This window comes from Aethalodelphis obliquidens, unplaced genomic scaffold (assembly GCF_003676395.1).
Source record: "Aethalodelphis obliquidens isolate GAN/ISIS:26980383/991018 unplaced genomic scaffold, ASM367639v1 scaffold4, whole genome shotgun sequence".
In the NCBI taxonomy this organism is placed as follows: Eukaryota; Metazoa; Chordata; class Mammalia; order Artiodactyla; family Delphinidae; genus Aethalodelphis; species Aethalodelphis obliquidens.
Window position 1 is genome coordinate 375659 of NW_020837948.1, and position 22985 is coordinate 398643.

The 22985-nt window shown below is 46.6% G+C and overlaps 2 protein-coding genes, 1 long non-coding RNA gene and 1 other non-coding gene across 4 annotated transcripts; 2 read left to right on the forward strand and 2 right to left on the reverse strand.

Annotated features, from left to right (window-relative positions):
- The first annotated feature begins 601 nt into the window (after positions 1 to 601).
- Positions 602 to 3975, forward strand: CD14 (CD14 molecule). Its single transcript, XM_027095601.1, has 2 exons — positions 602 to 1208; positions 1298 to 3975. Exons 1-2 carry the CDS (start codon positions 1206 to 1208, stop codon positions 2411 to 2413), a joined length of 1119 nt encoding a protein of 372 aa, XP_026951402.1. The 5' UTR covers positions 602 to 1205; the 3' UTR covers positions 2414 to 3975.
- Positions 3976 to 7586: 3611 nt separating this feature from the next.
- Positions 7587 to 16183, reverse strand: LOC113614287 (uncharacterized). Its single transcript, XR_003430569.1, has 3 exons — positions 12600 to 16183; positions 11276 to 11393; positions 7587 to 8342 (listed from the first exon to the last, which is right to left on the reverse strand). It is a non-coding gene; the product is annotated as an uncharacterized LOC113614287 (long non-coding RNA).
- LOC113614254 (uncharacterized) lies at positions 13690 to 20200 on the forward strand. Its single transcript, XM_027095645.1, has 5 exons — positions 13690 to 13758; positions 14082 to 14164; positions 14697 to 14783; positions 14858 to 14974; positions 20017 to 20200. The coding sequence occupies exons 1-5, from the start codon at positions 13690 to 13692 to the stop codon at positions 20021 to 20023; spliced, it is 363 nt and encodes a 120-aa protein (XP_026951446.1). The 3' UTR covers positions 20024 to 20200.
- Positions 16206 to 16278, reverse strand: TRNAE-CUC (transfer RNA glutamic acid (anticodon CUC)). Its single transcript has one exon. It is a non-coding gene; the product is annotated as a tRNA-Glu (tRNA).
- Positions 20201 to 22985: the final 2785 nt, after the last annotated feature.

Consider the following 22985-nt stretch of genomic DNA (forward strand, 5'->3'; position numbering starts at 1 on the left):
TGAATCTGAGACTTGTTCTCCCTGCTCCTCACTTAGATGCCTTGTGAATAAACTCTTTCTCTGCTACAAACCAAAGCATCTCGTCTCAGTGTTTGGCTTACTGCCTGTTGGGCAAACAAACCTGGTTTGGTAACAATTCCCACCCTCTGGGACACTTGCTTTCTTTTCTTGACAAAGCAGTTGAGTTACTAATTAATCCTCATTCAACATAGGTCCAGCTTTTCATTCCTAGGGCATAGGAATTGTCCTGGGGAAAGGGCAGGAGATAGCTAGGTACAAGTGGGAAAATTATATTTAGGAATATCTCATTTCTCAAATTTCAGGGTGGGGAAGTGGAAACTAAGAGAGCGAGGGACTTGGCCAATGTGTCTCTGTTAAACACATAGACTTCTCTACTTTTAAGAAAGCTATCACTTTAAAAAATTGTGAGGGGACTTCCCTGGCGGTCCAGTGGTTAAGACTCTGCTCTTCCAATGCAGGGGGCACGGGTTTGATCCCTGGTCGGGGAACTAAGATGCCACATGTCATGCGGCCAAAAAAAAAAAAAGCTATTATTTCTTAATAAACAAATTTAAAGAACAAGTCAGCAAAAAAAAGGAGGGCGGGGGAGCTATTCCTCAGACCAACTTCCTTCTCTTGAACCTAATTCTAGCCCTTGGAGTCAATAGATGAAGTTTGCAATCTCTTCCACAAAATATCCAGTTAAATACCTTAGGATATTCAGGGAGTTGGACTTGGGTGACAGGAGGTTAACAGTAATTACCAAGACTAGGGAAAATTAAAGAACTACCGGGGTTGAGTCACTGGGCTATAGGCAGGGGACGTGAGAGTCCTGGCCTGGGGCAGTGAGGATCTTCCTTTCCCCATCCCAGACAAGGCTGGGGGCGCCTGAGTCATCAGGGCACTGCCTGAGGCAGAGTGCCCTAGACACCTTGCAAGATACTTCCTGTTATGGCTCCTTTCCTGGCAAAATCATTCACTGCAAAATTTCCTAGGACAGCGGATGGGGTGGTTGGGAGGAAGAAATGTGGGGAGTGACAGGGTTCAAAGAGGAGGGAACGGAGTGACATCCCAGGGTTACATAAACTTTCAGAGGCTGCCAGAGGGTAAGGACAGATAAGTTTGTGGAGCCTGGAAGCCGACGAGAGCCGCTGTAAAGGAAAGAAGCCAGGCGGGAAGGCAGAGGTTCTGAGGACCTATCGACCATGGTGAGTGTATGCTCTTGGGGCCGAAGGAGGGCTACTCGGGGAACCTTAGGGACCGGCAGGATCCGCCCTGACCTCCGCTGTCTTCGCAGGTGTGCGTGCCCTGTCTGCTGCTGCTCCTGCTGCCAGTGCTACGTGTGTCTGCGGCCACACCAGAGCCCTGCGAGCTGGACGAAGATGATTTCCGCTGCGTCTGCAACTTCACGGATCCGAAGCCTGACTGGTCTAGCGCCATGCAGTGTATGGTTGCTGTCGAGGTGGAGATCCGTGGCGGCGGCCACAACCTGGAACAGTTTCTAAAGGGCGCCAACGTCGACTCGAAGCAGTACGCTGACACGATCAGGGCTCTGCGCTGGCGGCGGCTCACGTTGGGCGCTGCCCAGGTTCCTGCTCTGCTTCTGGTCGCCCTTCTGCGTGCTCTCGGTTACTCCCGGCTCAAGGAACTGACGTTTGAGGACCTGGAGGTAACCGGCCCGATGCTGCCGCCGCCTCTGGAAGCCACTGGACCTGCGCTCTCCACCCTCAGTCTCCGTAACGTGTCGTGGGCAACAGGAGGTGCCTGGCTCGGCGAACTGCAGCAGTGGCTCAAGCCTGGTCTCAGGGTACTGAACATCGCGCAAGCACACTCGCTTGCCTTTGCCTGCGCACAGCTCCCCACCTTCCAGGCCCTCACCAGCCTGGACCTGTCTGACAATCCTGGACTCGGCGAGCGCGGGCTGATTGCGGCTCTCTGTCCGCACAAGTTCCCGGCCCTCCAAGGTCTAGCGCTACGCAACGCGGGGATGGAGACGCTCAGCAGCGTGTGCGCTGCGCTGGCGGCGGCGAGTGTGCAACCCCACCGACTAGACCTCAGCCACAACTCGCTGCGCGCCACCGCCCCGGGCGCTACCTCGTGTGCCTGGCCCAGCGCACTGAGCTCTCTCAACTTGTCGTTCGCGGGGCTGGAGCAAGTGCCTAAAGGACTGCCGCCCAAGCTCAGCGTGCTTGATCTCAGCTGCAACAGGTTAAGCAGGGCGCCGCGGCCAGACGAGCTGCCCGAGGTAAATAACCTGACACTGGACGGGAATCCCTTTCTGGACCCTGGAGCCCTCGAGTACCAAGAAGACCTGAAGAGCTCCGGTGTGGTCCCAGTCTGTGCACGTTCCGCCTTGACCATGGGGGTGTCAGGAGCCCTGGCACTGCTTCAGGGAGTCGGGGACTTTGCCTAAGGCCCAGTGGAGAAGGGGGAGAGGAATTAATTGGCTCAGATTGTCCTGGCTCTGGGAGAGCCTCGTCAGGACATCTCAACCAACCAACCCTCTGCCCCATCTTCATTAAAATCTTAAACAACGGGTCCATGACATTCACTCAACAGACATTTACTGGGCACACTGCTGGATAGCGAATCCATTATACTTAAACTTTCTTCATCCTAACTCCCTAGAAACCATACCTGCCCTTACTTAGAAAAGAACTACAGGGGCAGAAAGGGCAGGGAAAAGTCGCCTGTCTAGGGCTGTGTGGCAGAACCAAGGGTTTCTGCCCAATGCGGGCTTTCTGAACAGATTCCTGGCACCTGTTAAAGGATGTTTGAATGGTAAACATGCCTAGGAGGATACAGAATGTTTCCTCTCTGGTGCATTTTCCAAGAGTCAGCTTCTCCCTTTCCAAGGTAATAAAACCCAGAGCCATTTGCTTATTTTCACTCTCTTTTTTTCCTCCAACCCCCAGTGAGGAGAGACAGCTATGCCACTTGTTCTACATAAGCTCTGAGTTTTATAATTTCAGGGTTCCTCTCCTGTAGCGTACAGCCCCTCTGCACACACAGGTACACTGGCTTTCGCTGTGTCATGTAATGGGGAGTTTGGGGTTGGGGAACTGATAGAAGATGCTGTCATTTAACAGCCTGGCTCTGAACCAGAGATCTTGTGACTATGTTAGTATATGTGTGTATATTCGTTCTTTGATTTGCAAACAGGATAACACCTTAGACCCTTCACAGCTTCGCAGACCCCTGCACAGGGCAATTAATAGTATACGTCCTCTGAACCACATTATCTCAGTGACCCAGGACATCAGCCAAGCAGCCAAGAGGTACTGTTCCTTGTAAGGGTCCCTTCTTCATTACATCAAGGAGGCAGCCACACCCAGCAGAGATCTAGGTATCTGCCTCCAGGGGGACCTCAAGAGGAGTGGGAGGAGGCATGTAAACATAGCCCTCCAGCCTGTCTCCCTCCAGTGTCCAGAACCACACAGATAGGAATGGAGAATGCAAATTAACATTGATGGGAGAGTTACACAGGTTATCAGACCATGGGCTCAAAGAGTCATAGGGGCAGCTAAATAAACTGCCAATCTATGTGGCTGAACCACACTGACTCCATTTTGTCACCTCCATCTTAGGCCCACAGTCTTGCCCCTCCCCTTTCTGCACAACTGAGCTTTAGTCTACTCACAAGGAGTGCACCCAAGCCAGATTACTTTCCTAACAACTTTTACTCTTGCCTTCATGTGATATGAAAACTGGAAGAATGCCTTTTTTGACACAGATGGTTAATGGTCATGAGACCCCCCCAGGAGGAAAAAGCCCCGGTTCCCTTGGATGCAGATGTGCATCTTACTTGGTAGTCAAATTCTGTTTTTCGCTTTGGCCCCTTTAAATCCAAGGTATCCCCTTCGCAGAGCGCTGCTGTGAATGCCTCTGGATCCTAGCTGTATGTAAGTTCACAATACGCATTATGTAATATGGCTGTATGTCAGTACGCACAATAAACTTCAAAATTGCACTTTATGGAGTTGCCTGCTTTGTTTTTTGGTCTCAAGGTTCTTTCTCAGTTCGGTAGATATTATTCAATATCTCTGCCTCCCAACACTTTTGCATGTGGATAGACAGTTTTCCCAATACCATTTTTTGAAAAGACATTAAATGGTCTTGGCATCCTTGTCGAAAATCATTTGACCATATATGTGAGGTTTTATTTCTGGGCTGTCTATTCAATTCTATTGGTCCATACATCTGGGGTTTTTTTTGTTTTGTTTTTTTGTGTTTTTTTTTTGCGGTACGCGGGCCTCTCTCACTGCTGTGGCCTCTTCCGTTGCGGAGCACAGGCTCCGGACGCGCAGGCTCAGCGGCCATGGCTCACGGGCCCAGCCGCTCCGCGACACGTGGGATGTTCCCGGACCGGGGCACGAACCCGCGTCCTCTGCATCAGCAGGCGGACTCTCAACCACTGCGCCACCAGGGAAGCCCCATATATCTGTTTTTATGCCAGTACCACACTGTTGTGGTTACCGTAGGTTTGTAATAGGTTATGAAATCACGAAGTGTGAGATCTCCAATTTTATTCTTTTTTTCAAGATTGTTTTGGCTCTTTGGGGTCCCTTGAGATTCCATATGAATCTTAGGATGGATTTTTCTATTTCTGCAAAAAATGCCATTAGATTTTGACAGGGATTTAATTAAATCTGTAGCTTGCCTTGGGGAGTGTTGATATCCTAATAATATTGTCTTCCGATCCATGAATATGGGATGATTTTCCATTTACTTGTGTCTTCTTTAATTCTTTCAGCAATTTTTGTAGTTTTCATTGTAAGTCTTTCATCTCTTCAGTTAATTTCTAAGTACTTTATTTTATTTTTTGATGCTATTGTAAATGGAATTGTTTTTCTTAATTTCCTTTCCAGACTGTTCATTGTTAGTGTATAGAAACTGCTGAACTGAAACAAATAGACTGCCAGATAGTTCTCCTGCAAAGACAGGTTTCTTTGGGATCAGCAGAGAATTGCAATTCAGGGGTCTGCAATCATGGCGAGCTATCAATACATGCAAGTTTCTGTATGGCAAAGGTAGGAGAACACTTTTATACAGAGGAAAAGGAAGGTGGGAGGGCTCCTTGCCAGTAAAAAAGGAGTCTTTCTTCTTCCTGTTGGGCTCTGCTAAGGTCTCAGGGCATGAAGCAGTCCCTTCTGGTCTCCCAACTCTATTTAATTGAGGTTTCTGTTTATTTTTTTTACAAAACTCACTGGATTTTGTTTGTTGGTTTTGTATGCTTCAACTTTGCTGAATTTGTTTATCAGTTCTAACAGGTTTTTTTGTGTGGAATCTTCAGGATTTTCTACATATAAGATCATGTCATCTGTGAACAAAGACAATTTTACTTCTTCCTTTCCAGTTTGGATGTCTTTTGTTTCTTTTTCCTGCCTAACTTCTTTGGCTAGGATCTCCAGTACTATGTTAAATAGAAGTGACAAAAGTGGGCATCCCTGTCTTGTTCCTGATCTTAGAAAGTTTTGTCTTTCACCATGGAGTATGATTGATGTTATGTTCATAAGATAATCTTCATTAAGATGAGGGAAACAGCATGATTGTATGCAGATAGGAATAAGATATATATATTTTCTCTTTATTCTGGTAAAAAAATATATATATATATAGTAAAGTTTGCCATTTTAACCATTCTTAAGTGTAAGGTACAGTGGTATTAATTACATTCACAGTATTGTGCAACCATCACCACAATTTCCAGAATTTTTTTGTCACCCCAAGAGAAACTCTGTACCCGTTAAGCAAATACTCTCCATTTCCCTTCCCCTAGAGCCTGGGAACATCTAATCTACTTTCTGTCTCTATGAATTTGCCTATTCTAGATATTTAATATAAGTGGGATCATACAGTATTTGTGTCTGGTTTATTTAACTTAGTATAATGTTTTCAAGGTTCATCTATGTTGTAGCATGTGTCAGTACTTCATTGCTTTTTATGGCTGTATGATACGCCATTGTATTATAAACTACATTTTGTTTATTAATTCATCTATCGATGGACAGATTTGGCTATTGTGAATGATGCTACTATGAACATTTTAGTACACAAATCTGTTTATGTACCCCTTTTCAGTTCTTTTGCATATATACCTAGGAGAAGTTTTGCTGGATCATATGGTAATTATATGTTTAATGTTTTGAAGAACCCCCAAACTCTTTTCCACAGCGGCTGCACCATATTACATTCCCATCAGCAATGGATGAGGGTGTGGACTTCCCTGGTGGTGCAGTGGTTAAGAATCTGCCTGCCAGTGCAGGGGACACGGGTTCGAGCCCTGGTCTGGGAAGATCCCACATGCCGCGGAGCAACTAAGCCTGTGTGCCACAACTGCTAACCCTGCCCTCTACAGCCCGCGAGCCACAACTACTGAGCCCCCGTGCCACAATTACTGAAGCTCACGTGCCTAGAGCCCGTGCTCCGCAACAAGAGAAGCCACTGCAATGAGAAGCCCATGCTCCACAATTAAGAGTAGCCCCGGTTTGCCGCAACTAGAGAAAGCCAGAGCACAGCAACGAAGACCCAACACAGCCAAAAATACATTAATTAATTTTAAAAAATGTATGAGCGTTCTTATTTATCCACTTTCTCACCAACGGTTTTCTTTTTAATTACGTTACCTCTTTTTATTTTACAATACATTTCAAAAATGCCATTAAAGTTGCCTTAACTGCTCTATAAGACCTGTAATCAAAGAACATTGAGAATTAGAACACACAAACATCAAGCTGTAATACCTACGTGTGCTGAACGATTACTACCAAAAGGATGTCATTTTTTAAAATAAGCAGATGTGTGTCAATGCAAAATACAATACAAACTTGTTAAAACAGAACAGTAAACTTTGTTTCAATGGCTATAGAAAGGAGGTGGTTTTGTTTTTTTTCAATGCATCTGGTCTGGCAGCATTATGCATTTAAAGCAATACGTGCCCTGGGGCTTCCCTGGTGGCTCAGTGGTTAAGAATCCGCCTGCCAATGCAAGGGACATGGGTTCGAGCCCTGGCCCGGGAAGATCCCACATGGCACGGAACAACTAAGCCCGGGCACCACAACTACAGAACCTGAGCTCTAGAGCCCATAAGCCACAACTACTGAGCCCACGTGCCACAACTACTGAAGTCTGTGTACCTAGAGCCCATTCTCTGCAACAAGAGAAGCCACTACAATGAGAAGCCTGCCCACCACAAGGCAGAGTAGCCCCCGCTCGCCGCAACTAGAGAAAGCCTGTGCACAGCAACGACGACACAACATAGCCAAAAATAAAAACAAACAAATAAATAAATGTATATTAAAAAAAGCAATACATGCCCTGAAAGTTTGTATTTTCAGTTGTGTGTATCAACTGAATCAGAGCCCATTTTTTTCTTTTTATTAGAGCCATACTAGTGAGTAAGAAGTGGTACCTCATTATGTTTTTGATTTGCATTTCTTTAATGACCAAGGATTTTGAGCATCTTTTCACATGCTTGTTGGCCATTCGTATAGCTTCTTTGGAGAACTATCTATTCAAATTTTTTTTCCTAGTTATTAATTGTTGTTTGTCTTTTTGCATTTCACTAATGTATAATGACGTTGAGCATCTTTTTATGCACTGTGTATATGTTCTTTGGAGAAATGGCTATTCAAGTCTTTCCCTCATTTTTTACTTGAGTTGTTTGTCTTTTTGTTGCTGAGTTGTAGGAGCTCTCTATATATCCTGGATAGTAGATCATCATCAGGTATATAATTTGCAAATATTTTCTCCCATGTTGTAGGCTGCCTTTTCATATTTTTGATAATGTCTTTTGATGCACAAAAGTTTTTAACTTTGATGAAATTCAGTTTATCATGTTTTCTTCTGTTGTGCTTGCTTTTGGTATCATATCTAAGAACTCATTGCCAGATTAAAGGCCATGAGGATTAGTTTCTGTATTTTCTTCTATGAGTTTTATAGTTTGAGCTCTTAAGTTTGGGAAATTGATCGATTTGAGTTAATTTTTGTATATGGTCTGAGGTAAGGGTCCAACTCCATTCATCGGTATCTGGATGTCCAGGTGTCCCAGTGCCATTAGTTAAAAAGATTAATCTTTCCTCATTGAATGTTCTTGATGTCCTTGTCAAATCAGCTGTCCATAGAAACATGAGTTTATTTCTGGACCCTTACTGCTCTGCTCTCTCACAGATCTCTATGTTTGTTCTTATGCCAGTACCACAGTGTCTTGGTTACTATAGCTTCACAATAAGTTTTGAAATCAGGAAGTGTGAGTCCTCCAACTTTGTTCTTCTTTTATAAGATTGTTCTGACTATTCAGCATCTGTTGAAATCCGTATGAACTTTAGAAGGAGGAACAGAAGCTGAGAGTGAAGGAACGAATAAATAGGTTATGCAATGAAGGAAATCCAGTATTACAACAAATGCTTCAAAAGAGGCTCAGAGAAAAAGATGGTATGTCCCTTAGTTCAGTTATACCAGATGTCTCAGGGTGAAACCATCTAATCCTGAGACCACTTTTGCTTTGGAACCTGATGAGATATAGGAGAAGACTGCAAACCTGGGTGGCCTTGCCGTGGGAGACGTTTTGATCGTAAATTATAATGATGGACTGAACTAATTACTCTTATTTTTCATGTAACAGCTACACAACGAGATATAACACTGGCATTGTTGGTGAGACTACAGTATTAATATTGATAGTCAAATGTATGGGAAAATACAAGCCTCCTATGCCTACCCCACACTGATTCCTCCAGATGTTAGGCATATTCATCTTGTTACTATTGCTCTACCTGTTATATAGACGTATACCAAATGTAGATGATCAGACAGGTATGATTCTTTTGGCTATAAGGGATCCTTGGTGAAAAACCAGAGAGTGGCTTGTGATATAACAAAGAACTTATCTGGCCTTTGTCTTCAGTTACTGGCACAAAGCTTCAAAAACCTTTGGAATTTCCGGATCAATAGGAGTCTCTCTGTTATACTAATGAGGTGACTTCTGGCAGGGCTCCTAGATAGCTCTAGGATGGAAGAGGTTACTCACTAGAAATAAACAACCATGCAGGGACTTCCCTGGTGGTCCGGTCGTTGAGACTCTGTGCTTCCACTGCAGAGGGCACAGTTTTGATCCCTGGCCATGGAACTAAGATCTTGCATGCCACGCAGCACAGTCAAAAAAAGAAAAATCATGCAGATTGAAGGGCTGGAGTTGAATTCAATCACATAGCCTATGATTTAATTAATCATGCCTACATAATGAAATCTCATCGAAAAATGCTGGACAATGAGGCTCAGGGAGCTTCCTGGTTGGTGAACACACTGATGTACTGGGAAGGCATACCCTCACTCCACAGGAACAGGAGCTCCTGCCACTCAGGACCCTTCCAGACCTTGCCCTACATAACTCTTCTGTTGGAAGCCATCCTGGAGTCCCTGCGCCGTGACAAAGTCATGATGCAATCAGAGGCTGGACTGCAAAGCAGCACTGTGCCAGGACGGCGGACTACATCTCTATTGATTTGTTTGGTTGTGTTAAGCTTATATATGGAAACAGCACTAGGGGGATTTGCGCCCAGGGTTAGGAAAATGAGAAAAACTACTACCCCCCCCCCTACTATTAGTACCACAAAATGGAAAGTACCTATTCCGGCCCCAGGAAACTGGGAACGCAATACACAATCTGGAAATATAGGGATGTTCCTATGGAAAACACCCCCAATTGAACAACTGTGGCCCTACGAAGGGGTTGTTGATGATTTTGGTTTTATCTGGGTCCAATATAAAGAAAGGTTAATACTCTGGCAACAATTGCCGGATGATAAACAGGAGCGTAGGAGGTATTGTGAGTGCTACTAGTGGAGTCAGCAACACAGGAACTGTAGGATATATTGTAAATATTTTCAAGGCACTATTCAAAACACTTGCCTATGCAGAAAGAACACGAAGACTGCACTTCTGTGATAAAGACTTACATAATAGCTTGGCTTAACTACTAGAAAATAACCTGCAACTAATGAGAACTTGGGGAAATATCTTGATAGCACATCTAGAAACTACAGACAATTCTAAGGTAGTCTTTTGAGGAAATCTTGTTGTCAAGGGTTTGAGGCCTAAGGCTAGACTATATTATGATAATTATGTTTTGATTATGTAAACCAAAAATATATAAGCTTGCTGAATAACAATAAAGTATGCTACTATCTGCCTGACTCCAGAGACAGTGTCAGTCTCGTTCTTTCTCCGTCGCTGACGCTGTTCCTCCCTCAGGTACTCCTGGACTCGTTGGAGCTGGACTCCAACACTCTTCATCTGATTGTTCACTTGCATGCTTTATAATTAAAAAAAGGTAATCATAAATAGAGCACTTTCCCGAGTTCTGTGAGTCATTCTAGTGAATTATTGAACCTGAGGGTTGGTTGTGGGAACCCAGGAATCTGTAGCCAAGTCAGGCAGTACTACAAGTAACCTGGGGATCCCACTTGTGGCTGGAACCTGAAATAAGGGGTCTTATTGAGAACCTTGCATTTTAACTTGTGGGATCTGGCGCTAACTCCAAGTAGTTAGTGTCACCTACAAATTGGCACTTGCCATCTACCTCTACAAGGATCAAATTATGAGCTGCTGCAACTGCTGACCTTCAACACCCCCTGAAAGGAGTTCAGGGTGGAGATGAGGAATGAGGCGCTCTGTGCTCTAGGAAAAACTGGCAAAACAGGTCTTCAGATACATATTTTCAGGAGACAATTTTATGAGTCCAACTGTTGCATCTCCTTGTACCTAGAAAAGCACTAAAATCATCCCTCATGGTGACACCTGCTCCTGGTGACTAGCAGTAACCTTCACGAGACTAGCAGAAACCTCCTGCAAAGGAATATGTGCTTCATTGCACGTACTCCCCCTGCACCAAAAGCACATATATACTGAACTTCCCCCGCTACCTCTTTGGAGCAGCTTCTCAGAGCAATCTGAAATGCTGTCTACTGGACTATAGTCCTAATTTTACCCCAAATAAAACTTAACTCACAATTCACAGGTTGTGCTTTTTTTTTCAGTTGACATTAGTATCAGAATTGGATTGAAATGTAGGACGTCCAGTCAGTGTTAGAAAATTGGTGTCAGATACAGTTAACTATAATGCTTTTTTGGGTTCTGTAAGTCATTCCAGCAAATTATGGAAGCTGCAGGAGTAGCGGGTATACCTGGGAGTGTAGATAGCTAGTCAAAGTGAGGACCCCTGAGCTTGAGACTAGCGTCTGAATTTAGGGCAGTCTTATTGCAACTGTGCTCTTACCTGTGAAGTCTGGCCAAACTCTGGGTAGTTGGTGACAGAAGTAATTTCATCCTACATGGAACATTATTCAGCCACAGAAACGAAAGAAGTACTGATACATGCTACATCATGGATGAACCTTGGAAAACAAGAAAAAAGCCAGTCACAGAAAGAACACATATTATGTGAGTCCACTTATATGAAATGTCCAGAATAGGCAAATCTATAGAGGCAGAGAGTAGATGAGTGGTTGTTTCAGGGTCAGGATAGGGTGCGGGTTAGGGAGGTTATAGTAAAGGAAAGCAAGTTTCTTTATAAAGTGATGGAAACGTTCTAAAATTAACCGTAGTAAGAGTTACACATATCTGCAAACGTACTAAAAACCATTGAATAATACACTTTAAGTGGGTGAATTGTATGGTATATGAATTATATCTCAACAAAACTGTCATTTTTTAAAAAGGTAGTTATCTTTTATAAATACATACTGAAATAGCTATATGTGAAATATAAGGTGTGTGGGATTTGCTTCAAAAGAATCCGCTGGGGGCTTCCCTGGTGGCGCAGTCGTTGAGACTCCGCCTGCCGATGCAGGGGACGCGGGTTCATGCCCCGGTCCGGGAAGATCCCACATGCCGCGGAGCGGCTGGGCCCGTGAGCCATGGCCGCTGAGCTTGCGCGTCCGGAGCCTGTGCTCCGCAACGGGAGAGGCCACAACAGTGAGAGGCCCGCGTACCGCAAAAAAAAAAAAAAAAAAAAAAGAATCCACTGGGGTGGAAGGGGAACAGAAGGAATAAGACCAGCCATAAGTTGATAACTGCTGAAGCTGAGTGCCTGGAAGTTCATTAAACTCTTCTCTCCACAGTTATATATGTCTGAAATTTTTCATAAGAGGAAAAAAAGAAAAATTCCATGCAACAGTCTGGCTCACTCAGAAAAGAGAGGTCTGTCACCTCCTATGGTAAGTTATTGTTTAGAGGCCCCACCCAGAGCCCTCAGATCAGGGAGATGAATTATTGAGGGGAATCTGAGAGGCACAGAAGCCATGGAGTGCGGAGAGGTGATGAGCACAGGGGCTGCTTTGGGCTGGGGCAGCTCAGCTCCTTCAGTCCTCACTGACAACCCACAGACCAGGCTGGCCGTGGTGGTGGAAGTAGAGCGAAGGAGAAGATCTGGTAAGAAGCCTCCACACGTTCATCTCAGAGGTAACACAGCCTGGGAGAGCCTCTTGGGAGAGGGGGAGGGTGAGGCCATCTCACATTAGGAAACTCAGGCAAAGGTTGAGGGCAGGACTCAGGAGTCCTGAGAGTTCAGTTTCCCCCATGAGAGCTGATATGAAGCCCACCTGTCTCAGGCCCCGAGGAGACCTGTTGCCCCACGCTCCTCCTGGAGGGGCCCAAGAGCATCCGCCTGTGTCAGCGTGGGATTCCGGAGAGTCAGGTAGAGATGGGATGGGCTGGGATGGGGTGTGGCTAAGTCCAGGGAAGATGGGAGTGACACTGTTGACTCCAGTTCTGCTCACAGGAACAATGCATCACCTTTGACAGAGTCCTGGGTTCTGATGCTCCTCAGGTAGGGGGGTCTGGTAGGGCGATGGGAGGAGGGTCAGAGCACTCAGGACCCTTGATCCTGGAGTGCTGAGTGCTTCCCAAGCTCTCTGGTCAGGGCAGGCTGGGCAGGCACCTGAGTCGGAGATGTGCCTGTGTCTCCCTGCAGGAGGTGGAGCAGGAGTTGCTAGCAAGAGTCCAGTGCATGCTGGGCTCGGTGGGCCGAGGGTACAGTGTGGCCCTGCTGCTTCGGGGTCGAGAAACAGAGGCACCCCGGCTTGTGCCTCAGGTGAGTCCCAGAGGATGCACCAGTCATAGCTGTTATGAGACTCAAGTGTTGGCTCCTCAAGGAGACCTTCGAGAACTTTCCCCTCCCCACCCTAGCTGGACTAGGTGCCCCTCCTTGGGGTTCCTATAGCACCCCGTGGTCCATACAGGATGTTTTTCCAGCATCAATCACGAAGCTATTGAGAGGTCAGGGAAGGTGGGAGGCTGGGGTCCATGAGGTGAGGGTCAAGGAGGGGTGGTGTGCAAAGATCAAATACTCAGGGAAGTCTACTTTTCACTGTTCTTAGCAATACTAATGATGATAATAAACATTTTGTTTTTAGGCTTCAGCAAAGTGCCCCCAAACTAAAATAGTTGCCTCAAAACCTTGTCATGAGCCCCTACCCTAGCAAACAGGAGGTCCCACTGAAAATGTCTGCTCACTTGTCTGGCTCGCTGGGAACCACAAGGCCAGGGGCTATTTTTGTCCTGGCCACCAAGTCCAGAGCACCTAGCACAGGGCCAGGCATAGAAATAATTTCCTTGCCCTCAGGAAATGTTGAAAAACAGGTTAATCCTTTCTCAATCCTCACTCACCCTTCTCCTCTTTAGCTGCTGCAGATGCTGTTTGAAGAAGCTCTGCCCCTCAGGGGCTCTGATGCCGTGCTTAGTACACTTAGCCTGGTGCAGGTGAGGTCCTGAGGGGAGGGGAGACCTGGGGAGCCAAGGCCATGTTGATGCTGCAAAAGAGCCCAAGGCTCAGGGACTGCCTGAAGAGTTTGGATCTTTTGCCCGTCCAAACACCTACAGCTAGTCTCTCATTGGTTCCCCCTCTTCCCGTTCATCCTCCACACCACTGTCGGCTTGCCTTGCTGGGGTCTCCTTTTTCCTGCCTGAGATGGCTGAATTTTGGTGCCCTGCTTGGTTCACAGGGCCCCAGCGGGAGGATCACATGAGCCAAAGGCTGGGGAAAGGTTCGGTTTGTAACAGATGTTGTGCTTGTGTGATCGCAGCTCAGCACCAGTGGGAGGAGTCGGGACCTGCTTGCTCCAGGCTCAGAGACCCTGTCAGTGCTGGATGTGTCCCCTCTGGGCTTGTGAGTGTCCAGAGCCCAACGGGGTCTGAGGGAGCTTGTCTTAAGTCAGGGCTGACACCCCAAACCAAGCCGTTGGAGGCTTCTCCCCACTGCCGCTCCAGGGAAGGGAAGTTATGAACTTGGGGTCATGCTTACAGGTTTTGCATTTGCCCCCAGGACTCCCTCTCACCGTCTTCCCTTCATCCCATATCTCCATAACCTCTCGCTCTTCTCACCACCCCATCCACTTACACCTCTTCAACTCAGTCATTACCATCCCGGGTGATCTGAGCATCTCACCGAGCTGAACTTCAGTTTCTCCATCTATAAAATGGGAGCAATCCCAACTATCTTGTTTCCCTCACTGGGCAGATGATAGGAGAAAAAATAAGATCATGAAGATGAGAGGCTTTTAGGGGATATATTGAGCTTGGAGTCTTGGGGATGATTCTTATAGGCTCTTGGGCCCCCATGGGCTCCCCATGCAGAGATTCTGGGGGGCTGGACAGAACCCTTGTGCTTAGGAGCTGAGATCAGCCTTCCCTTCCTCCAGCGTGGTAGAAAATGCCAGTGAAGTGGAGGTGTCTGACTCAAGAGCTGCCTCAGAGCTGTACTTGCAGGCTGCAGGTGGTGAAGACAGGTGAGGACAGGCAGGTGCCTTCACCCACCCCCATCCCCTAGCCATTTGGCCTGATCCTTTGATCTCCTCCACAGTGCCTGCTCTCTGCTCACTGTCACCATGTCCTGCCCACGGCCTGACCCTCCTGAGGGGCCTGGGACCCAGGGCATGTGGCGAGGAGCCTTGCGGATCCTGCAGCTTCCAGGAGCCCTGTAAGTTTGATGGAGCCTTTTAACAGCTTTGGGGAAGGCTTGGGTAGGTGGCTGAAATATGGATGTAGAGGCCCAGGGCAGCATCAGAGTCTCCTCCTTTCCTCATGTCTGACATGCTGAAGGATTTGCTCCCTTTAGTATTTCTTGTAAGGCAGGTCTACTAGCAATGAACTCCCTCAATTTTTGTTTATCTGGGCATATCTTACTTTCTCTTACATTTCTGAACGATAGTCTTGCCAGATACAGAAATCTTAGTTGAAAGGTTTGGTTTTTTGTTTTTTTTTCTTTCAACACTTTAACTGTGTTATCTCACTGCCTTCTGGCCTCCATAGTTTCTGATGAAAAATTGGTTTTTAATCTTACTGAAGATCCCTTGTGCATAATAAGCTGCTTCTCTCTTGTTTTCAAGATTCTTTCTTTGACTTTGGATTTTGACAGTTTGATTATAATCTGTCCTGGTGTAGATCTCTTTGAGTATACCCTCCTTGGAATTTGTTGAGCTTCTTGGATGTGTAGATTCATGCCTTTCATAAGTTTGAGGGACTTTTTGAGCATTATTTCTTCAAATATTCTTTCTGTCCTTTTCTCTATCTCTTCTCCCTCTGGGACTCCCATTATGCATATGTTTGTACACTTGATGTCAGCCCACAGGTCTCTTAGGCTAATTTTCCTTCATTCTTTTTTCTTTCTGCTCCTCAGACTGGATAATTTTATTTGACCTATATTCAGGTTTGTTGAGATTCTTGTGCCTGCTCAAATCTACCCTCTAGTGAATTTTTAATTTCAGTTATTGTACTTTTCAGCTCCCATATTTCTACTTGGTTCCTTTTTATAATTTCTATTGTTCTATTGATAGTCACTGAGCCATCATTTTCTTTCTTTTTTTTTCTTTATCTTTATTCCCCTTCTCCCACCACAAAATTTTTAGGAAAATTCCCAAGATAGCAGTGAAGCTAGAAGTTGGGTGGGAAAGAGGGAACTGGGAGTTGACAGAGGAGCCAGCCTTGGTGAGACATCATTTTCTTGATTTAGTTTTCTGAAAATATCTAAGACAGTTGATTTAAAGTCTTTGTCTACTGAATCCAGTGTCTGGTTTCCTCAGGGACAGTTTTTATTAATTTCTTTTTCTTTTTTCCTGTGAGTGAGCCATACTTTCTTTTTTTTTAATTAAAAAAAATTTTATTTATTTATCTGGCTGTGCCAGATCTTAGTTGAGGCATGTGGGATCTAGTTCCCTGACCAGGGATCGAACCAAGGCCCCCTGCATTGAGAGTGCAGAGTCTTAGCCACTGGACCACCAGGGAAGTCCTGAGCCATACTTTCTTATTTGCATGCCTAATAATTTTTTGTTGGAAACTGGCCAATTTGAGTACTTTTTGTAAAGACTATATTCTTTATTGTGTTGGTCTCTTAAGTTTCCATTCTTTTTCCTTAGTGCTCTGACACTCTGGATATGATAATCTGGTAACTCTGAAAGCTGGATTCTCCCTCCTCTCCAGGGTTTGCCTTGTTGCTTGTTGTGAGCATCAGCCATCCATTTGCTTACTTTTCCAAACAATTTTTGCAAAGACTGTATTCCTTGCAGTCACTGAATTCTTCATTCTATTATCTCAGTGATTAGCCAATGACCTGACATAGAATTCCCTAACCTCCGAGAATGCGCGCCCCCCCCCCAAAAAAAAAGAAAGGAAAAGGAGAAAAAGGAGGAGGAGGACAGGTAGGGGAAAGGGAATGAGGAGAGAGGAAGGAGAAGAAGGAGGAGGCAGGGAGGAGGAAAAGGGAAAAAAAGGGAGAAAGGAAGAAAAAAAATCTCCAGGTTTCTACAGACTGGCTCTGTGTTGGGTCACTCCTTAAATGCTTAGCAAGACCATTTACAGCTCTGCCTTAGCCTCACCTGATGCTTGCACTGAGCCCTAATTCAGCCAGAGGTGAAAGCCTTTGGTCTTCTCAGGTCTCTTCTGACCACACATACTGCCCTGGACATATGTGTGGCTTTCTAGGTACCCTAGTACACATGGGAACTTTTCAAAATCCTTATTCCTCCAAAATTTCACTCCCCACCTTTTCTCCCAGTCTTTCCATGTGTCTACTGTTTGCCCCAACTGTTATTTTTGCTTGTTCTTTCATCTCTCAATGCTTTGGGGGACTATCCTCTGGCATAGCTCCTCTGCTCCAAGAGAATTCCAAGATAAGTGAGACAAAGGGAGGCAGCTTTTGTCAGTCCTTTGTGGGAAACCCCAGACAATCAAAACAGACAAACACAGTTCCCTGGGAACAAGATCTACTCTGCTCCTTTCAGAACCAGGTACCCCCACCAGAAATGTGGGCTGTGCTGGGGAGAAGGTTGGGGCTAGGGTAAGTTGAAAACACCACAAAGATCTCTTACCATATTTAAGCTGCCTTTCTCCTGGTTAAACATTCACTTGATTGCTGTCAACCTTTGACTATCTCCCAGAGTTCCAGTAAGGTTGATTCTGACCATTTTTTTTGCCAGATGTTTCTGGGAAGGGACAGACTCCCAGAGTTTCCTACTCTGCCATTTTTGTTGATGTCACCTTGCTTTGCCATTTTACAATTGGGCTGTATTTTTATTATTGAGGTGTAGGAGCTCTTTATATATTCTGGATACAAGTCCCTTGTCAGATATAAAATTAAATTGTTTTTACTATGAGAATGTATTATTTGTGTAATTTTAAAAGTAATCAAATATAAAATAAAATAAAGATCTATACAAGGTTGCAAATCTGTCTGGTGGTACACAAAAGTGACTGGAAACAGTCAATCTTTCCATCAGAGTGTGATTTGGGCCAGTTTCTTTCTGCATCTACCGGTGGACATCTCTTTTCTTCCTCCATCCCTCCCTCTGGCAGAGACTGTCCCTTGCTGCAGGTGTTGGCTGGTAAGGTTGTTGGTGAGGAGGTGGAGGGCTCTCTGCCCTGGATTGTCTCATGTCTCCTGGAAGGAAACAACTACAGTGGCCTTCTTCTTCGCCTGGACCCTCAAGGTGGCCTGGGGGAGGACGTGGGTTTCTCTGGGAAGCTCTAGGATCTGGCCTTAGGCCTGGCCCCCCCTCACCCAACCAGCGGCAGCCCCAACCCTAGCGAGCCGAGAGAGAACCTGAGCCTCTGGGACGGCCAGGATTCAGAAAGGTCCCAGAATTGCCAGGCTCTCACCGTCTGGAAAGGTAAGGCCAATAGTAAAAGCAACCCCTCACCCTTTCAGAGGCCTTCAACAGTTTACCAAGCATTTTTACACTGACTAAAACCTTTGATTCTTACCACAATGCCATGAGGCAGATCGAATCTACGGGCGAGGGAAGGGAGGCAGGTTTAATTTATAGACGAGGAAAGGGAGGATCAGAGAAGGGAAGGTACTTTCCTATTTTCACACACTCATTAAAGATCAGGCCTCTGTGAAATGATATGTCAGAAATTTGGGGGAGGTCAAGTGGAGTGTATAGATCAAACAAGAATGACCATGAGTTGATATTTGTTGAAGCTGATAAGGTGATAAGCAGATGAAATTCCTAGACTTTGTATATGTTTGAAGTTTTCCACTAATAAAAGAGTAAAAAAAAAAAGTCTGTGGGGCTTCCCTGGTGGCACAGTGGTTAAGAATCCGCCTGCCAATGCAGGAGACATGGGTTCAAGCCCTGGTCCGGGAAGATCCCACATGCTGCGGAGCAAGTAAGACCATGCGCCACAACTACTGAGCCTGCGCTCTAGAGCCCGTGAGCCACAGCTACTGAAGCCCGCACGCCCAGAGCCTGTGCTCCGCAACAAGAGAAACCACCGCAATGAGAAGCCCGCACACCACAACAAAGAGTAGCCCCTGCTCGCCGCGACTAGAGAAAGACCACATGCAGCAACAAAGACCCAACGTAGACAAAAAAAAAAAAAAAAAGTAAAAGTCTGGCCCTCTGTCTTCAGAATCAACAAACACATTCATTTGGCCAACATATTCCCAGACCACAGCCTACATCAGGCCCTGTGGAATGAGGAAGATAAGTTGGGGCATTTCACACTCTCAAGGACAAAGCAGGGAGGGAAGGAAGTGTGTTTACGTATAGGCCAGTTTGGGATCGTGACTAAGGGCACAGGCTTTAGTGTCAGACAGAACTGGGCTTGAGTTTCAGTTCTGCCACTCACCAGGAAGTTGCTTGACCTCTCTGAGGTTCGGTTGCCTCATCTGGAAAATGTGGAGGGAGACAGGGTAAATTAGGGTTGCTGCCTCACTGGAGTATTGTGTAGCTAAAAAGAGACAATCCATGAAAAGCCTTATCACAGTACCGTCGAACACACGGAAAATGCCGGATAGGTGTTAGCTATTTTTTTTTTTAATTAATTTTTGGCTGAGTTGGGTCTTTGTTGCTGCGCGCGGGCTTTCTGTAGTTGCGGCAAGCGGGGACTACTCTTCGTTGCGGTGTGCAGGCTTCTCATTGAGGTGGCTTCTCTTGTTGTGGAGCACAGGCTCTAGGCATGTGGGCTTCAGTAGTTCTGGCTCACAGGCTCTAGAGCGCAGGCTCAGTAGTTGTGGCACACGGGCTTAGTTGCTCGGCGGCATGTGGGATCTTCCCGGACTAGGGCTTGAACCCGTTTCTCCTGCATTGGCAGGTGGATTCCCAACCAATGTGCGACCAGGGAAGCCCAGGTGTTAGCTATTTTTATGAATAGTACTGTTAACAGAAATTAAAAGTTTTACAAGCAGTGTGCTTTGGAGTTCAGAGGAAGGAGGGAGTCACTCTGTGTCTCCCCTTACTAGGCAGCTCCCTGAGCTTGCTCCAGGCTGCTCTGTTGGGGGCCGCAGAAAGGAGGATGAAGGTGAGACAGGTGAGTTCCACCCTCTGGGATGCAGTAGAAGAGGCCCGGGCCCGGCGGGCTGGCCTGAAGAGCCTGCGTTCAGGCCTCCTTGGGGACGCCCTGACAGATAGTGGGCTCGGCCAGCTGGGCAGGGCACTGCGGGAGTTGCAGGTGAGCAAGGTGAGGTCTGTGGGTGCCTGGGCCAGCAATGGCCAGAGCCCACCCAGAATCCCCTCTCCACAGGTGGTAAAACCCTGGAGCCAGCGCTCAGGAAGCTGGATGCTCAAAACAGTCAAAACTGAGGCTATGGGGCTCCCAGAACCACAGGTACGTCTTCCCATCCAAACTCTTGGGAGGCCTATTGATGTCTGCCTCCTTTTTCTCTGTTTACAGAGCACTGTGAGGGGGCTCTTCCTTCCTTCATTAATGTATTGATTCCCGAACATTTATTGACCACTATGTGCCTTTTTATAATCCTCTGGAAAGAAACAATTAACACCATGATCAGTGCTCTGAAGAGCTTATCCAAAGGGCTCTATGTGGGCATCTAAGTTAGTCTTGGCGAGAGAGGGAAGGAAGACTTCATGGAGGAAGTTGAAACCTGAAGGAGATGGCTAGCAAAGATGAATGAAGAACATTCCAGGCAGAAAAAATAACAGGAGAAGTGTCAGAGGTAAGCGAGTCCTTGATCTCTTTGGGAGACTGCAAGCAGCTCAATTTGCTGGAGGATAGAGTTTGAGGAAGAAAGTCCAGAGAGAAGGATTGGAGACTGAAGTAGGGGCCTGGTCATGCAGGTCTTTGTAAATCAATTGAGATGTTTGGAGTTTGTCTGGAAGGTCAAGGGGAAGCCACAATTTATTTTAAACAGGGAAGACAACATCGCTCCCAGCATTGCTTCAGCAAACTGAAGCTCCGAGAAGTGATGTGAGTATCCCAGGGTCACTAGGATAATCAAGGCAGCAGAGGTGCAAAGACATCCAAGTCCTTAGACTCAGTACGGCACTCTTCCATCCCCTTAGGATGCATGTCCTCCCTTATGCAGAAGGGGCGCTGTCTTCCATGATTTGTCACAGGGTGGCTGGAAGGTCGCCCCTGTCCAGCTTCTCCTGGTGCTTTCATTTTCTTAATTACTTATAACTTGTTTTTACAGCCCTGGGCCTTGGGAATTAGGCCTGTAAACTCCAAGTTATTGAACAGGGCTGGCCACTGCTAAGTGCTTTGGGTGCCTTATCTCATTTCATGCTCTCTACAACTTTTATCAGCTCCATTTTATGGATGAGAAAATGGAGACTCAGAAGACTATCCACCTGCCTGAGGTCAAACTGCTAAGAAAAGGAGGGGCTGGGACCCTGATCTGACTTCAAAACCAACACTGTCCTGGGAAAAAAGGTAATAGAATTCTCATTCGTAATATATTCTCAGCAGGTCACAGGTTCAACAGCAAGCCCCAGCCCAGGCCTCCAGGAAGAGCCTCAAGGTGAGGCTGGTGCTTGGGGTGGAGCTGGAGGTCTTCTCCACCTTTGGTGTGCTTAACTGCATTTTCCTCCAGTGGCAGGAAGAACAGCATCTATAGGACCTGATCTCCACCAAATGCACCCTCTCAGGGACTCTGAGGAACAGGTAACACCTCATGTACCCCAGAACAACTGGAAGCTGTTGGGGAGTAGAGTCGCAGAGTCCTGATAATATGTGTCCTGCTTACCTTGCCCTAACATCAGGGAGAAATATGGAGCTTTTGGCAAATAAAGGGCCTGAAGGGTTACTGTATCCCTCAGGGACGGGCATGGGAAGGGGCTGTTTTCCTACTGGGTTCGTTTAGGGGCATGGGGTCCCTAGGGCCTCCATGGCACCTACTGGCAGAATCAATACCTCTCCTCTTCCCTCACGGCCTCTGAGTCTCTGTCCAGGCCACAGGCTCTTTCAGGCCAGCTAGTCTCCTGGATGTAATTCTAGGAGCTGCCCTGGTAATGGCGGTCTGTTGGAAAAGTTGGGCCCTGTGTCCCAAGGCTGTGTACACACATGGGCTTCTGGCTGAGCCTAGAATGATGCCACCTAGGCCCAGCAGGCCCCGGATGTGGCCCTGCAGTTCTTCCTGGCTCAGGCCCAGAGGCAGAGACTGCGAGAACAGCACCAAATTTGGATCCAAGAGGAACTGAAGCATTTGCAACAGGAGGAAGAAGTGGTGGCAGGGGTCCACATCAAAGGCCTGGTGGCTGAAGAGGTGAGGAAGGTCAAGTAGGGGACTTGAGGCTCCTACTTTTTTTTTTTTTTTTGGCTGAGTCAGGTCTTAGTTGTGGCACGGGGGATCTCCGTTGAGGCATGTGGGATCTTTCGTTGTGGCACTTGGGCTTCTCTCTAGTTGTGGTGTGTGAGTTTTTCTCTTCTCTGTTTGTGGCGTGGGGGCTCCAGGGCACGTGGGCTCTGTAGTTTGCGGCACGCAGCTCTCTAGTTGAGGCACACGAGCTCAGTAGTTGTGGCACGTGGGCTTAATTGTGCCACAGCATGTAGGATCTTAGTTCCTAGACCAGGGATCAAACCTGCATCCCCTGCATTGCAAGGCGGATTCTTTACCACTGGACCAGCAGGGAAGTCCCTTGAGGCTCCTTTTAACCTGGCCAGGTACTGTGCTGGGATCTAGCATCAATCACAGCAGACTGGACCACAACCTCTCTCATGGCCCTCACAGCTTTGTGGGGGATAGACGATGCAATTCTCAGTGCTAAGTGCTGTAAATGAGGGAGCTAGTGACTTGTGGGAACAAACAGGTGTACCTGGCCCAGGCTGGAGTGGAGCAGAGAAGATGACATCTAACCTGAGACTTTAAGGACAAACAAATTAGCCAGAGAAATTCACTAGACTCAGATCCACAGGGCAGTTTGTGCTCATCACATGGAGGCACTAAGTAAACAGATCTTGTTTAAACAAGAAACAAAACTTGTGTGCACGGAGGTCGGATCAGGGGAAGGTGGGAGACATGCTCTTGGGAGAGAATCCTGTATGAGCAAAAGTCCAGACGGAAGCAATGGCAAAGTAGGTTCTGGGTGTTGCCAACTGTCCATCTGGCTGGAGCCTGGTCAGAGTCAAGGCTAAAGAGACGGTGTGCCACGCCTCTGGATTTGGACTTTACCCCAAAGATGACGGTGAACTACTGAAATGCATGTGTCATCTCAGTTCTGTCCCTCACTAGCCATGTGAATTTGGTCAAGTTAGGT